General features: G+C 65.2%; 7 protein-coding genes across 7 annotated transcripts; 3 read left to right on the forward strand and 4 right to left on the reverse strand.

Annotated features, from left to right (window-relative positions):
- Positions 1 to 58: 58 nt before the first annotated feature.
- On the reverse strand, positions 59 to 937 carry Q8F55_002507 (uncharacterized protein; the record flags this gene model as incomplete). Its single annotated transcript, XM_069351103.1, has 1 exon — positions 59 to 937. One exon carries the CDS (start codon positions 935 to 937, stop codon positions 59 to 61), a length of 879 nt encoding a protein of 292 aa, XP_069211489.1.
- Positions 938 to 2,718: 1,781 nt separating this feature from the next.
- Positions 2,719 to 3,821, forward strand: MED6 (Mediator of RNA polymerase II transcription subunit 6; the record flags this gene model as incomplete). The annotated part of the gene is made up of 4 exons (XM_069351104.1): positions 2,719 to 2,759; positions 2,806 to 2,865; positions 2,900 to 3,010; positions 3,065 to 3,821. 4 exons carry the CDS (start codon positions 2,719 to 2,721, stop codon positions 3,819 to 3,821), a joined length of 969 nt encoding a protein of 322 aa, XP_069211490.1.
- A 1,088-nt stretch (positions 3,822 to 4,909) lies between these two features.
- Q8F55_002509 (uncharacterized protein) lies at positions 4,910 to 6,654 on the reverse strand (the record flags this gene model as incomplete). The annotated part of the gene is made up of 3 exons (XM_069351105.1): positions 4,910 to 5,939; positions 5,991 to 6,301; positions 6,352 to 6,654. The coding sequence occupies 3 exons, from the start codon at positions 6,652 to 6,654 to the stop codon at positions 4,910 to 4,912; spliced, it is 1,644 nt and encodes a 547-aa protein (XP_069211491.1).
- A 569-nt stretch (positions 6,655 to 7,223) lies between these two features.
- On the reverse strand, positions 7,224 to 8,765 carry Q8F55_002510 (uncharacterized protein; the record flags this gene model as incomplete). The annotated part of the gene is made up of 4 exons (XM_069351106.1): positions 7,224 to 8,506; positions 8,548 to 8,605; positions 8,653 to 8,684; positions 8,729 to 8,765. 4 exons carry the CDS (start codon positions 8,763 to 8,765, stop codon positions 7,224 to 7,226), a joined length of 1,410 nt encoding a protein of 469 aa, XP_069211492.1.
- Positions 8,766 to 9,020: 255 nt separating this feature from the next.
- Positions 9,021 to 9,691, forward strand: ARC15 (arp2/3 complex subunit; the record flags this gene model as incomplete). The annotated part of the gene is made up of 5 exons (XM_069351107.1): positions 9,021 to 9,178; positions 9,264 to 9,336; positions 9,370 to 9,489; positions 9,524 to 9,589; positions 9,629 to 9,691. The coding sequence occupies 5 exons, from the start codon at positions 9,021 to 9,023 to the stop codon at positions 9,689 to 9,691; spliced, it is 480 nt and encodes a 159-aa protein (XP_069211493.1).
- A 234-nt stretch (positions 9,692 to 9,925) lies between these two features.
- Q8F55_002512 (uncharacterized protein) lies at positions 9,926 to 10,988 on the reverse strand (the record flags this gene model as incomplete). The annotated part of the gene is made up of 5 exons (XM_069351108.1): positions 9,926 to 9,998; positions 10,045 to 10,192; positions 10,239 to 10,460; positions 10,508 to 10,937; positions 10,983 to 10,988. 5 exons carry the CDS (start codon positions 10,986 to 10,988, stop codon positions 9,926 to 9,928), a joined length of 879 nt encoding a protein of 292 aa, XP_069211494.1.
- Positions 10,989 to 11,561: 573 nt separating this feature from the next.
- CDC27 (anaphase-promoting complex subunit cdc27) lies at positions 11,562 to 14,090 on the forward strand (the record flags this gene model as incomplete). The annotated part of the gene is made up of 6 exons (XM_069351109.1): positions 11,562 to 11,943; positions 12,002 to 12,166; positions 12,205 to 12,475; positions 12,514 to 12,895; positions 12,931 to 13,218; positions 13,257 to 14,090. The coding sequence occupies 6 exons, from the start codon at positions 11,562 to 11,564 to the stop codon at positions 14,088 to 14,090; spliced, it is 2,322 nt and encodes a 773-aa protein (XP_069211495.1).
- Positions 14,091 to 14,983: the final 893 nt, after the last annotated feature.

The following is a 14,983-nucleotide window of genomic DNA, read 5'->3' on the forward strand; positions in this document are numbered from 1 at the left end:
AGTTGATAGGCATAGGAGCAGATGCATACAACGTTGTACCTCTTGTGCCTTGTCTGCACTACCTGCCCTGGAAGTTGGGCTTGCGCTTCTCGGCGAAGGCGCGGAGGCCCTCGTTGCGGTCCTCGGACGAGAGGAGGGGCTCGTAGGCGGCGCGCTCATACTTGAGGCCGTCCTTGATGTCGAGGTATGGTGCGGCCTTGATCGCGCGCTTTGCGGCGCGGAGCGACAGTGGTGCGGACGTGAGGATCTGGGACGAGAGGTCGATGGCGGCGTCGAACGCGGTCGCGCCGTCCTTAGCGACGAGGTTGAGCAGGCCGAGGCGCTCGGCCTCGTCAACCGCCACGCGGCGGCCGGTGTAGATCAGCTCGAGCGACTTGGCGACGCCGACGAGCTTTGTCAGACGCTGGGTTCCGCCGGCGCCGGGGATAATCCCCAGCTTCGTCTCGGGGAGCACGAACGCCGTCTTCGCCTCGCCTGTGCGGAGGTCGGCGCCGAGCGCGAGCTCGGTGCCTCCGCCCAGCGCCGGCCCGGGCACAGCCGCGATGGTGGGGATGCCGAGCGCCTCGAGGTCGGACACCATGTCGTTCAGGTTGTTGAGGAAGGCCTCGACCTCGCTGGGCGTCATGCCCTTGCGCTCGCGCAGGTCTGCGCCGGCGCAGAACACCGAGCTGGTCGAGTGCACGATGGCGATGCGCGCCTCTGCGTCGCCCTTGATGCGGTCGAGGGCCGCGCGCATCTCGTGCACCATCTGCACGGAGAGGGCGTTGCGCGCCTCGGGCCGGTCGAGCACGAGCACGTTGACGCCGAACAGGTCGAGCTCGGCGCCCGCCTTGCCCACCAGGGCGGACGCGGGCTCGAGGCGCGCGTGCGGCTTGGCCGCGATGCTGAAGGCGCGGTGCTGGCGGAGAAGGGTGCGGGCCAGTGTTGGGCGGGTCATTGTGTCTTGGGGGGGACTGACACCCGCCGACACTCGCGCGTTATATCCTCGTCATGGTCGCTGGTGGGGAGGGAGGGAGCCCCTCGGCAACTCGGTGTTGGGAGATCCGGCCGCGTCGAGACGCGGCGTCGGAGGATGAGCGGAGTGGCCGGCGACAGGAGGGGGGAGCAGATAGGCGATGGGAGCGAGATTAGGTAAGGGGAAGGATTAGGTAACACTGACATTATGTAACCATCGGCGAAAAGTTGAATCGCCAAACTTGACGAAAAGTGGCGGTTGCGTACGGTGAGGGTCATCCTGGGTGGATGGTCGCTGGCTGGTGTCGCCCGCCAGGCTGGCTGCCAGTGCACCTGCCCGCACTGGGCCTGCCTGCTGCAGCCTGCACTCCCCTCGCCGCCTCCCACTCCGCGCGCGCTGACACAACCAACATCTTTGTCGCGATACACTCTCTGTACGACCTACCACTCTAGATCTTCACCGCCGTGAGCATCATCGACACCACCACCGCCGCCATCAACGCACGCCCGACTGACCCCAGCCCAGATGCAGATCTTCGTCAAGACCCTCACGGGCAAGACCATCACCCTCGAGGTCGAGTCCTCGGACACGATCGACAACGTCAAGTCCAAGATCCAGGACAAGGAGGGCATCCCCCCCGACCAGCAGCGTCTCATCTTCGCCGGCAAGCAGCTCGAGGACGGCCGCACCCTTTCGGACTACAGTGCGTAGGATTGGATTTTGGGTGCGAGCAGGGAAATGGCAGGCAGGCAAGAGAAAGGCTGGGATTGGGAGCCAGTGTCGTGGGCTTGCGGTGGCGACGGAGCGACGGCGCGCTCTTGCCAGCGGCGGGAGTGCGCGCGACGGGCAGTGCGCGCTGTCGCTCTTGCATCGACGACCGCACGACTCTGCACACTTGGCCACACTTTCGCGAAACTCGCACCGCAACCCCGACCCACACGCGACCTCGAATCCTCGTCCACCTTGCCTCGCCTGTCCTTTGCCTGCTCGCCCCTCACACCCCATCACGACCCCCACTAACACGCCGCAGACATCCAGAAGGAGTCGACCCTCCACCTTGTCCTCCGTCTCCGTGGTGGTATCATTGAGCCCTCGCTCAAGGTCCTCGCCTCGAAGTACAACTGCGACAAGCAGATCTGCCGCAAGTGCTACGCTCGTCTCCCTCCCCGTGCCACCAACTGCGTGAGTGCCGCGCAGAGCCAGCCTTGATTGCATGTCCTGACCCCCCGCCCAGCGCAAGAAGAAGTGCGGCCACACCTCGCAGCTCCGCCCCAAGAAGAAGCTCAAGAACTAAGTGCACTTGCTAGTGCGACTACACAGTTGCTTGATCGCGGGCCGCGGGCACGTCGACCAAGCCGCGAGGGGTGTCGATAGCCCGATGTATTTCTTCTCTCGCCACGGGATGTGATCGGGTTCTAGACTACGGCGGGGGTGGGGTGTGGGAGGGACGAGGTGGCAACGGGGTGGAACGTTCTGGAGGGGGTGTTGTGTTGGGCTTCGTCTGCGTCCGGCCGTGTCTCTGCGCTGTTGTCACTGTCTCTGCTCTGTCGCTCTCATTGTGTCTGCGCCGCGCTCTGCCGTGTCTCTGTCCGTCTGACCTCCGTCTCCTCTCGCTCTCGTAGCCTTTCCGAGTTTTGACAGTGTCGACGGAATCAAATTGCCACGCGCCACCCAACGCACCCACAGTCGAGCAAGTGGAGGTCGGCCCAACTGAACGACTGCATCCAAGTCCACAACAGCATCACCATTGTCCCCCATTCGCCATGGCCGACGACGCCGAGCAGGACCTGCGGCACATCCACTGGTGCGTAGCTACTCGCTGTCTGTGGACTGAGCTGACCCACCCCCAGGTCATGGCCCGAGGCCATTGCGGCCAACCCGGCGCGCTCGCTCGCGACACCCGACCTGGCGTGCGTGTTGGTGCGCGGCACAGCTGACGCCCAGGATGGACTACTTTGCCTTCTCGCCGTTCTGGGACTCGAAGAGCAACAACAATGTGTTGCGGACGCAGCGGCGGATCGAGAACCCGACGTACGGGCACGCCGAGGAGAAGGTGTGAGTGGGCTCGGATGTGCGAGCTGCAGAGAATCCGCTCACGCCACACCACAGCGAGCTCACCGCCTTCCGCACGGGGTTCGAGTACATTGTCTCGCATCACCACGCGCCCGACGTCTTCGTCATCCACCGGCGCGACGTGCTGCCCGACGGCGCGCGCGGGCCAGTGACCCACGCCTACTTCATCATCCAGGACAAGGTGTACATGTCGCCGAATCTGCACGACATCGCGTCCACGCGGCTGCGCAACGCGACGTTCCTCCTGAGCAGCACGTTCTCGTCGCTGTCGGCCAACAAGCCGGCGGCGAACCCGCGCGCGACGGCGCAGTGGCGCGCGCTCCCGAGCAGCGGGAAAGAGAAGGAGAAGGAGAAGGAGCGGGACGCGGAGAGGAGGGACAGCGTCACGGAGCGCAGGGACAGCGTCGCGTCCGGCACGACGCCGGCCGAGGCCTCGGCCTCAGCTCCAGAGGAGAAGGAGAAGGAGAAGGACGCGGCGCCAGACTGGCACCTGTTCCACGCGCTGAGTGCGACGCGGGCCAGCTTGGCGGAGCTGGACCGACTCGCTGCGTCGCCTGAAGCACGGGCCGACGCCGAGGCGGAGGGAAGGGCGTTCGACGCGCTCGCGCAGGCGGCGATCGGGCGCGCCCCGGCGCCGACTGGGCCCGGGGCAGCGGCAGCGGCAGGGGCAGCAGGCACACCCCGCCCAGGACTGGCTGGCACGCCGGCGTTCCGCGGGACGCCGCGCGCAGTGTCAAACTTTGCGCCGTCCAACTTTGCGCCGTCGCTCGCGGCCGAGTCGCCGGCGCTGTAGACTGTTGTATGCATAGGTGGCGTGGAGACTGGCGGGGGTTCTGGGAGAGAAATTGTGGGACAGGTGGGGCGAAAGGAAGAGCAGGCACGACGTCAGTAGCGCTGGCGGGATGCGGACATTCAACACGCCGCCCGGCGTCGGAGCGTAACACGTGTGACGAGCACGCCCATGCCCGAGGTGCTGGGAAGACGGCTCTGACATGATCTGGCACGCCTTACCGAGGTGATATGCAAGACACATGTGACCGAGGTGAGCGACCGAGACGATTAGTCGGGGTGACCGAGCTGATTAGGGGGTCACCGAGATGTCTTGGTGGGTGTCTGAGTGGGTGTCTGGGTGGGTGTCTGAGTGTGGTTGCTCATCGCCGAGGATGGCGAGGGGGTTGTACTCGTCACCAATTTGGGGGAGAGAGAGAGAGATGCAAATAGACAAGGGAATGGCATGTTCAGTGCGGCGAATCGCGTTGTTTGATGTGCGGTTGGCGGCTGGTAATGCCCCTTCCAACTCGTCCGAGGGCAGTTGTTCTCGTCATTTTCTCTACTTGGACAGTGCAGGAACAGGACTTGTGCAGGTATTGGCTACTGGGAGCCCTTGAACAGGTCTTCACATGAGGAGAAGTGGACTAGGTAGACGCGAAGTCACGCCACTGGTTGGTGGCGCTTCTGTGGCTCTGCTACTTGTCTCGCCTCTTCCCTTGGCCTCCTTGTCCCTTGCATTTCTGTTTAGCGAGAATGGATGGGAACAAGGAACAGCGACTGATACTTGCATGCGATGAAAACGAAAGAGCATGACTTCCTTGCGCTTCGACCTCCTTGTGCTCGCGGAATGTGGCACCCTTCGCCACTCTCCCTAACCAGCCCAACCCCCACACACGTCTAGTAATTTGCTGCATGCTCTATAAGACCTCTATTATAAAAATACAGTCACGGGAGTCCAGTGGATGAACTGGCTACAGCGCGATGTAAAAGCGTAGGTGTTGCTGAGGAGGCGGGGATGGCCTAGGCGGCGGGGATGGCCTAGGCGGCGGGGATGGCCTAGGCGGCGGGGATGGCCTAGGCGGCGGGGATGGCCAAGGCGGCGGGGATGGCCTAGGCGGCGGGGAGCGAGCCGGCCTCCTTCTGGGCAAACTTCTCCTCGAGCTCGGCGATGCGCTCGCGCGTGAGCCTGTGCTCCTCAAGCGCACCCGCAGGCTCGGTGTAGAAGATGGCGTAGACGACAGCGATGAGGGCGAATGCGGCAAACTCGAACCAGAAGGAGCGCGCGTTGTGCTTCCAGTCGGCGAGGGCCGTGCCCTCGAGGCCGGCCTGGACGCCGAGGGCGATGGCGCCACCGACCTGGGCCAGCACCTGGGTCCACGCGCCGGCAACGCCGCCCATCTCGGGCGGGCAGTAGGCGATGAGGTTGATGCCCGAGGCCATGAAGACGCTGATGGCGCCGACCGACCCGATGACGAACGCGGGGAAGCAGTACTTCCAGTAGTTCATGCCGCTGCCCCCGTCCGAGTAGTACATGAGCACCTCGGACGTCATGACGAGGACCGAGCCGACGGGGATGGTGATGCGCGGCGTGTTGATGATGGCAGGGACGAACTGCACGACCATGCCGACGATGAGCGCGGCGATGCCCTGCGGGAGCACGGCGGCGGCGACGTGGAGCGGCTTCCAGCCGAAGGCCACCTGCCAGTAGGTTGCGTAGAGGAGCTGGCTCGTGGCCCAGAAGGAGAAGGGGAGGAGGGTGACGATGGACGCGACCTTCATGTTCTTGATCTTCCACACGGTGGCGGGGAGCACGGCGCTGCGGGGGTGGATGCGGGCTTCGAGAAGGAAAAAGCCGACGGCGAGGAAGATGGAGATGACGAACGGCGCAATGAACGACGCCTTGCCCCACCCGTCGATCGGGCCCTGGGTCAGGCCGAGGATGAAGCACAGGAGCGCGCCAGACATGAAGAGCACGCCGAGGAGGTCGAGGCGCTTCCAGCGCGGGCCGTCGGCCGGGTCGTAGTCTGCCGGGCTGGCGGGGAGGAGGAAGAAGGTGGCGATGGCGAAGACGAGGCAGATGATGGCGATGACGCGGAAGAACCAGTGGTAGGACGCGAGCATGGTCAGGCCTGCGAGGACGCTAGGGGCGGGCGTCAGCAATCCATACCTCCTTCAGCCGGATGCCACTCACAGACCAAGCACGTTGCCCAGAGCACCAGCAATACCCAGCAGCGCGAGCTTCTTCGGCTGCTCCTCGGCGTCGGGGAACATGTGCACGGTGAGGTGGTAGCCCGAGGGAATCGTCAACGCGCCCATGACGCCGCCGAGGCCGCGCACAATCAAGAACCCATACTTGTTGTGCGTGACGAACGACTGCACGAGCGAGAGGATGCCGAGGCCGACAAAGCCGAACTCGAACACGAGGTGCGCGGGGAACAGGTCGGACAGGCGCCCAGCGAAGAGGAGGAACGAGGCGAACGTGAGCGAGTAGGCCGTGATGATCTGGCCGGGTCAGCCGCCACAAAGCACCGCACTAGCGCAAAGCCACTCACCCAGACAATCTGCGAGACGGCCAACTTGATGTCAAACGCGATCTGCGCGCCGGCGACGGCCACGCCGGAAACATTACACACGTCGACAAAGGACGCGATGGCGAAGATGAAGAGGAGGAGGTGCTTGCGGCCCTGGGAGAGCTCTGCGAGCGGGTGGACGTGGAGTGCCGGCGGCGCGGTGGGGCTCGGGACCCGCGCGGCCTCGCGCTCCTTGTCCGAGGGCGAGTCGCCGGCGCGCACGCTCGAGGCCGGGCTCTTGGCCGGCGTCTGCGCGGCCAGCGTAGGCAGTGTTGTGGAGGACATTGTGGGGTACTGGTTATGCTTTCCTCCGCCTCGTCCGGCCGAATCTCTTATGTATCTCCCCTGCTCTCAGCCAAAATCTATCCGCAGCTTATCGCTTGCGCGTGTTGCGACACGCTGACTGTCGCCTCGGTGAGCTACGCCGTGTCGGTCCCCCTCGGGTTCGGATCGATGCCGCGCCGGCTTGGCGGTCGCCAGGGCTGCACCGTCTGCCCGCGCTGTGGAACCTGGCCCATGCCCGGCCAGAACATGAAGTCGGGCAGCCCGAATAAAAAATGGGTGAAGAGCCACTGTACGCCACGGTACCGCCGACACGCGACCGGGCGATTGGACGAGGGCCGCGCGTTCGGCGCCGCACGGCGATTCTACGCCGCCCACCCACCCTGCCTCGGGCCCGTATTTTCGTATGCTGACAACAACAGCGCAGCCCGAGGCCATGTCGCACCACCCCACCGCCGCGGCTTGCCCACGCTCCCACCCACCCACTCCACGTGCCAGGCCGCGACCGCCGAGACACCCCGCTTCCACACGCTTCAGCCCCCGCTTCCGGCGGAAGGAATGCATGCCACATGTCACTCGAGCCCAGATAGAAACTTCTCATAATCGTCCTCGGCCTCGGTGCCGGGGCCGCCTCCGGCGGCACTACCTGCCGGCGCCGCGCGTCCTCCGGCTGCTGCTCGTGCAGGCGCGACCCCCACTGCCTGCAGCTTGCTTAGCAGCCCCGGGCCCGAATCTGTGTTGCGCGCGCGCACGACGTCACCGTCGGCATCGACGTGCCCCGCACCAGGAGTGGCGTTTACGTTTGGCACGCCCGCTGGTTTGCGCTTGACCCCGCGGGGGACAAACACGGTGGTCTCTTTGCGCAGGTCGCGCAGCTGGGGCGCGGCCGAGATGGTGGCGGCGACGGGGGCTGCTGCTGCTGTTGTCGTTGCTATTGTCGACGAAGCCGCGGCGGGCGCGCTGAATGTCGAGCTCGACGGCCCAGGCTTGCTCGCCACCGACGTCGCAGCAGCAGCCACCACAGCCCCAGGCTTAGGTGGCAGCGACGCCGGGGCGGCAGGTAACCTGCTCCCGCCGGCCCCACCCGCCGCGGCGCCTCCATTCTGCCGCCGCGGCGGCACGGGCGCGTCCATCAAGTGGCCCCAGCCCACGCCCGGCGCCGTGACGGGGTTGAACGCCGGGCGTGGGGGCCGCGCGAACGGCGGCGCGGGGAAGGGTGGCGCGCCGAATGGTGGTGGCCGTCCAAATGGCGGAGGAGCGCCAAATGGCGGAGGTCCCCCAGGCGGCGGAGGCAGCTTGGGCGGTGGCGGGCCAGCCGGCAGCGGGATGTCGTCCGAGTCGTCGCTGTCGGCGTCTGACTCGTCAGGCCGCGGGCCCTCGGGCATCACAATGTCGCTGTCGCTATCGTCGTCGTCGTCGCTATCGTCGCTGCTCTCGTCGCTCAGGTCGTCTGGCGTCAGATCCATCCCAGCCCGCCACTCACCCCGCTCCTTGTACGGCATGCCCGGGGGAGGCACCCCGAAAGGGTTATACGTCGCGTGGTAGTACGCGCTGCGCTTTGGGTCGCGCAGCGTCCCGTCGGCGTGGTAGAGGTGCGCGCGCGGGTCCTGCGCCGGCGCCGCGCTGCCCTCGGCGTCGGCCTCGTCCTCCGGCCCCCGCCAGTTGCCGGCACGGTCCCCGCGGTCGCGCTTCTCGGCGTTGTACACCCGGTCCGCGGCCTCGGGGTGCGCCTTGACGTACTTGTCCTTGAGCCTCGAGACGTACTTGAGCTCAGACTCGAGCGACGCGAGGCGCGCCTTGCCCTCGTCGTCGAGCGTGCCGCGGGCCTTGAGCGCCTTGATCTCGCCCTCGAGGTCTGGCGGTGAGTATAGGTAGCTTACAACTGGGAACACCTACCCCGCGTATCCCGCTTCACCGTCTTCTCGTCGCGCTTCTTCTTCCGCTCATCCTTGTTCTGACGAGTCAGCGGGGTCGCAATAGGCCGGCCGTGGCAAGAGGTACCTTTTTGAGTTCCTTTGCGCGCTGCGCCTTGCCTGCGGGCGTCAGTGCTGCGGTTTCCGGTATGCTCAGCACGTACGGAACGCGTCGGCGGGGTTTGCGCTCTTCTTTGCCATTGCGCCGTGCCGAGTGGGTCAGAGTATGCTGGCAGAGTCGCGCCTGGCCGTCAATGTCAACATTGTGTCGTCAAAGTGGAGGAGACTCGCTCGACCGTGGCGCCCCTATTCGACCCTCCCACGTAATCCCACGCCGCCAGCACCGCCGCTCTCGATGACGATGCCACGGCAGTCCGTTCGCATCGACGCTGCAGCACTCGTTGACGACAGCACATCACATCCCCTCTGCATCTCCCACCTCTCGACCCATCCACAATGTCAAACGAGTACGCGTTCCGCAAGATCGACATCGACGCCCTCGAGGAGGAGGTGCTCTTGCCGTCCGACCTCGTCGACCCCGACCCGCGCGGGCCTGACGGCGCGCTCGCCGACGCCCGCGCCAGGTCGCAGGAGACGCGCAACTTTGTGTCCAAGTGAGCCGCGAGCTGCGAGCTGCGAGCTGCGAGCCGCAGAGCGTGCGGCGCGGCCCGCTCCCCCTTGCGCGAGCTAACCCCCCAGGGGCGACATCGCCGGCGCGCTCGCGACCATCCTCACGGACCCGCCGTACGGCGAGGGCGTGGACGAGGCCAAGGTGCGCCTGCGACCCCGACACCGCTGACCCCAGGACCTGACCACCTCGGCCGTCACCCTCATCCTCAACTCGACGCGCGCGGCTGACATTCCCGCCGCGCTCAAGGGCCTCGACCAGGAGCAGCAGGCCCGTCTCATGGCCTACCTGTACAAGGTGGGTGTGGGGTGATGGTATCGCTGACGCGCAGGGAATGGGCGCGCTTAACACCAACACGGACGTTGCGGGCTCTGTCCTGCTCACATGGCACGAGAAGGTGGGTTGCGTTCGGTCCAGGACTGAGCTGACCCGCCAGTTGACAGAGATTGCCGGCGTCGGCGCCATTGTCCGCGTCCTGACGGATCGCCGCACCCTCTAACTCTCCCATCATTTGCGTACGGGTATGCATCATCCGTTGTAGTCTAGCTGTGTGCGCGCTACCCCGCGCCTTGCAAACTCGCCGGCCACCAAGCTACTAACCGCGCCGTCCGTCGTGGACGGCCGTCACCACATGCACTGTGCCCAAGGGCCATCTACGACAATGCTAGCGCTGCGTCTGCAGCTGGCTGCTAGCTGGGCTCGAGCGAGCTGATTCATGAGCTATAGCCTCGAATTACTTCTTGCCGCCGCCGTAGCGGGCCTTGCGGCCAAGGTCGAAGGGGATGTACCTGTACTTGATCATGTGCCTGAAGGAGTTAGCGGGTGTGGACAATCAGAAGACTCGACACCCACTGAATCTGGCGGCGCATGGTAAGAGCAAAGAGAACGCAGAAGTAGACGAGCAGGATTGGCCAGTAAACGGGCACGTCGGTGGCACGGGTCAGAGTGCACAGCAGGGCAATGACAGTCGCCCTGGTGGCCGAGTACCAGAACTTGAACTCTGCAACGGGTTAGCTGTATCCTCCGCCATCAACAGCTCGACCCACCAGGAAGACGACGGATGAAGGGACGGAACTCCTCGTCCTCGCCGTTGGAGAAGCCGCCAAAGAGGCCCTTGAGGCCGCTCTGGGGGCGCGACGACTCGCCTCCGGGGAGACCAGGCGCGCCTTCCTCAACGTCGTCGGCGGCCAGGTCGGCCTGGTGGTTGGGGTCAAACCTGGGCTGGAGGAACGCGAGGAACAGGTTGAGGATGTAGATGGCCAGGGCGTCTGAGACACGTCAATTGTTGTCCCCCCCGCGCGCCAACAGCACTCACACATGACAATGTACCATCCCTGGCGCGCGACGACGCTGAGCGAGAAGAGGATGAAGAGGGTGCCCGTCACGAGCCAGCGCTCGAGCACATGCGGCGTCGAGCGGTCGAGCAGGCCCTGGAAGCGGCGCGCGTAGATGTTTGTGTTTTCGCGGATCGCGTCGACGACATTCTTGTCCTCTGGCAGGCCGCCGCGGATGCCGGCGCCCGAGCCGGGGATGTAGTTTGCCGACGTGGCCATGCTGTGGGGCTGCATGCCCGCGAGCCCCGAGCGCACCGTGAACCCGGCGCCTGGTCCTGCTGCTGGCGCGGGGGGAGCCTGACCCGGTCCGGGGGGCGGTGGGACGGGCGACGAGCCGCTGGGCGAGGAAGAGTGGCCGGCGCCTGGGGGAGGGTACGGCGACACGTTGGGGTATGACTGGGCGGCAGGGGCCTGGGGGGTTAGTAGTGGACACCGGTAGGATGTTGATGGACTGACGCTCATGGTGGTTGGGGGTTATCAGTGGGATGAGAGGAATGCGACGATAGTGGAAGCCTTTGACAAATGTCTAGTGGTCGCGCCGTTGCGTCGTTGCAGCCAGCGAGGGTGTGAGCGCCGTGGCGGGCGGCGGCGCAGAGGCGCAGAGAGACACGTTGATGGGCGCCGCCAACGCGTGGTGCGTGCAGGCGGGCGGACTTCTGGCAAACTCCATCACCACGTGGAAAAGTGATAAGTAAATGCGTGGCATTTGTATTTGCCAGGTTTACGTTGACTGACGCTGGCTGGCTGGCTGGTCGGCTGGCTGACTGCTCACTCAACTCGCTTGTTGTGCCAGATGGGACGCTGGGTGGATGGGATGGACGACGACAACCCTCGACCTCGACCACATCAACAACCATCGCATTCTCAACAGCATCAGTCCACAACTCTGCCTCGACGCATCGCATAACCCCACACGGCACATACACATCCCCACTCGCTTCCCAATCATACGCACAACCCATCACAAGACTTGACCACCAACCAGCAACCCCTCACCCCTTCTCCCGAAACCAAACAACAAAGCCCCACCTCGACATGGCGCCCCGGCCAGCCAGCCCACCTCTGGCTCACCGGCTCCGCACCCTAGCCTTGACGTCGCCAACACAGACGGCAGTCTTCTACGCACGCTTGTACGCCGCCCTCTTCCCGCCGACCGATGCAGAGCACGACAGCTTGCACGTCCTCAGCCTGTGCCTCCTCGCCGCGGGCCAGGCCTACCCCGCCCTCCATGTCGTCCGCGACCTCGCCGATACCGACGAGCCATCGCACGACTATGACGACGACATGCTGCGCCCGGCACGGCGCCCAGGCTGTTATGGCTGCGCCGTCATTGTCGCAAAGTGCTGTCACAAGCTTGGCAGGTTCAGCGAAGGCGAGCAGGTGCTCGAGCGGGCTATTAAGAGGAGTGTGCCAATGAGTAAGTCGAGTCGAGGAGGTGTGATTGTGATGTGCTGCTTGGAGACTGACTGAAGCAGCACTGCCAACACCTACACCGTCCGAGACGGCTGCGACAGCGTCCCTCCTCCTTGCCAGTCTTTCGCACAAGGGCAAGGCCCCAGCGCTCGCTGCTGAGCAGTACACGCGCGCACTGGCCGAAGACCCGTGGCTCTGGGAGGCGTTCACTGGACTGTGCGACATCGGTGCGTTGTACCTTGCTGTCCCATCACTGACTGTTTAGGTGCGGCGCCAGCACGAGACCTCGTGTTTGCGGACCCGCCCAGTGTCGCCAGGTCCTCATCACAGCGCACGTCCCGTCTGCCAACACTTTCGCCCAACCCAATGCCACGCAGCTCGGCTTCAGAAGTGCCCAACTTTTTGAGCCGCCGTCAGATGAGCCCGCTGGCACTGTCGGCGGCACCCTCAACGTCATTGTTTACACCAGAGGTGACGGCCGCTTCTGCCGCTCCGCCTCGGCTGGGCATGATGGGCAACCCGGGTGCCGCGTGGGAGTGAGTCAATGTTGTGTAGGCTGTTGCTGATGGGCCAGCACATCGCTGTCGATGATTGCCGACACGACGTTCCCTACGATCGGCGATGCCCAGAGCGGGCCAAGTGTCGCAACAAGACGGCCGCTCCCCAACCTCATTTCATCATTCATTCCCTCTGCATCGTCCATGATCCCAGCAGCGCTGCGATCCACACCCAACCCCCCAGGAGATTTACCATCCAAGCCACCAGCGATGAAGAGACCCCGCGGAGACAGAGTCGCCCGCAAGCCGGCCGAGACGCCAGTTGGCGGGCCGATGACCACGGAGTCGCGGCTCAACGGCCGTGACCTCAAGTCGATAGAGACGAACGGGGGCGACAAGATTCTCGAGCCGCCCGTCCGCCGAAGCTCCCGCCTCAACTCTACGTCCAAGACGAGCAGGGTGGGTGAGAAGGATGTGTATGCAGCTGACGTCAGATTGCACGCGAAAAGCGCTCTGCCCGATCACAATCAGTCGCGTCGTCGGGGTCGGGGCATACCGCCGAAACAACGTCCCCTGCGACCGAGGCGCAAACCCACGCCGCCGTCGACGACTGGCTTCGGGATATTGTTCGCCGATGCGGCCGTGCATACCGATCGCTGGCGCTGTACCAGTGCCAGGAGGCACTCAATGAGCTCGACGGGCTGCCGCTCGAGCTTCAGCACTCGCCGTGGGCGCTCGACATTGCCGCGCGGTGCATGTACGAGCTGTCCGACTACACGAGGGTGGGTGTCAAATGAGTGTATGTGGAGCTGACAGGCAGGCACAACGTGCATTCAAGTCGCTCATCGAGGCTGAGCCTTATCGTCTCGAATCGATGGAGCTGTACTCGACACTGCTGTGGCATATGAACGACCAGGCCGCGCTGTCGCACCTGTCGCAGGTGCTCGTGTCGATCGACCGCGAAGCGCCGCAGCCGTGGATCGCGGCCGGCAACTGCTTCTCGTTACAACGGGACCACGACGAGGCCATGCGGTGCTTCCGACGTGCAACACAACTGGATCCCGGGTGCGCCTACGCATGGACCCTGTGCGGTTTCGAGGCGGCCGAGATGGAAGAGTACGACCGGGCGATTGCGTTCTACCGCACTGCTATCAGAGCCGATGCCCGACACTACAACGCATGGTACCACATGGGCTCGGTGTACCTCAAGCTGGGCAAGATCCGACATGCCGAGCACCACCTGCGGCGAGCGGCCGAGATCAACCCGTCGAGCCCAGTGCTGCTTCTGTGCATCGGCGAGGTGCTCGAGCAGAGCGACAACTTGCCAGGCGCACTTGCCATCTACGAGCAGGCGACGAGGCTCAAGGTCGAGTCGGCCATGGCCATGGTCGAGTACAAGCGGATTCGTGTGCTTGTTGCCCTGGGTCGCATTGCCGAGGCCATTGCTGCGTTGCAACCACTTGCGCGGCTGGCCCCGGACGAGGCCAACATCCAATTCCTCCTGGGCAAGTGCTACATGCGGACTGGGCGCAACGCCGAGGCGATGGTGGCGTTTGCGTCTGCGCGCGAGCTGCAGCCGAAGCTGGACGGCGCGATCAAGGTGGTGATTGGAGCGCGAGGCGAGGACGTTGCCGAGGAGGACGAGGGGATGTGAGTGTACGCGTAGGAGCTGTGGTAGAGCGGCGGCGCCCGCTAGTGAGATGCATGCGCGTCTTGTGTGTGCGGGGTTCACATTAGGTTGTGGCGGGCGAGTGGGCGAGGCGAGGTGGGCGAGGCGAGTGGGCGTCGCGAGTGGGCGTCGCGAGTGGGCGTCGCGAGGTTGGCGTCGCGAGTTTGGCGTGGCGCGAGTGGGCCTGTCACTGATCTGCAGGAACTGGCACTGGCGACGAGGAACTGGCACTGGCGACGAGGAACTGGCTGACGAGGAACCCACCGACGCTGTCGACGCGCTGGGGAGGGAGTCTGGCCCGTCGTCAGCGAGCAGGCCGTGGAATGCATCGCGGATACGCCGATACCCTCGCGACAGCCGCGGCAGTGGCGGGCACGCGGGCCAGGGTGTGTGGCGCCGTGGTCCGTAGCCCAGTCGCGTGCTCGCTGCTCGCTCTCGCAGCACCGGGTGGCATAGCCGGGGGCTCAGAGGCACGCAGCCGGTTGTGGACGCGACACTGGCGCCGTGGGCAGCGTCGTCGGCAGACGCGACGTGGGCGGGGTGTGGCGGGGCGGCGGACACGGGCCTGGGTATGTGGCACCCGGGGACGCGGGGACGCGGCGGCGAGGTGTCGTCGCGTGGGTGTGGGCGTGTGGGTGTGGGCGGTCGTGGCTTGTCGCTAGCTGGCTGGCTGGGCGCGTCGGCCCACCCACGACGCGGTACGACGCTGTCTTGCTTGGTCTGGCGAGGCCTGCGCCGGGGTGCGGGGTAGTTCCCACGCGCGGAATGCTCTGCCATTCTCACGGCGAATTTGATGCTGCCACCCCGGGCTGGTGTGAGTGGGAGCTGGAGGGCGCACACGAAACGGGGCCTCGACGGTCGTGCGGGCTCGACTATGC

Source organism: Vanrija albida, assembly GCF_041260175.1.
Source record: "Vanrija albida strain AlHP1 chromosome Unknown contig_2, whole genome shotgun sequence".
NCBI classification, from domain to species: domain Eukaryota; kingdom Fungi; phylum Basidiomycota; class Tremellomycetes; order Trichosporonales; family Trichosporonaceae; genus Vanrija; species Vanrija albida.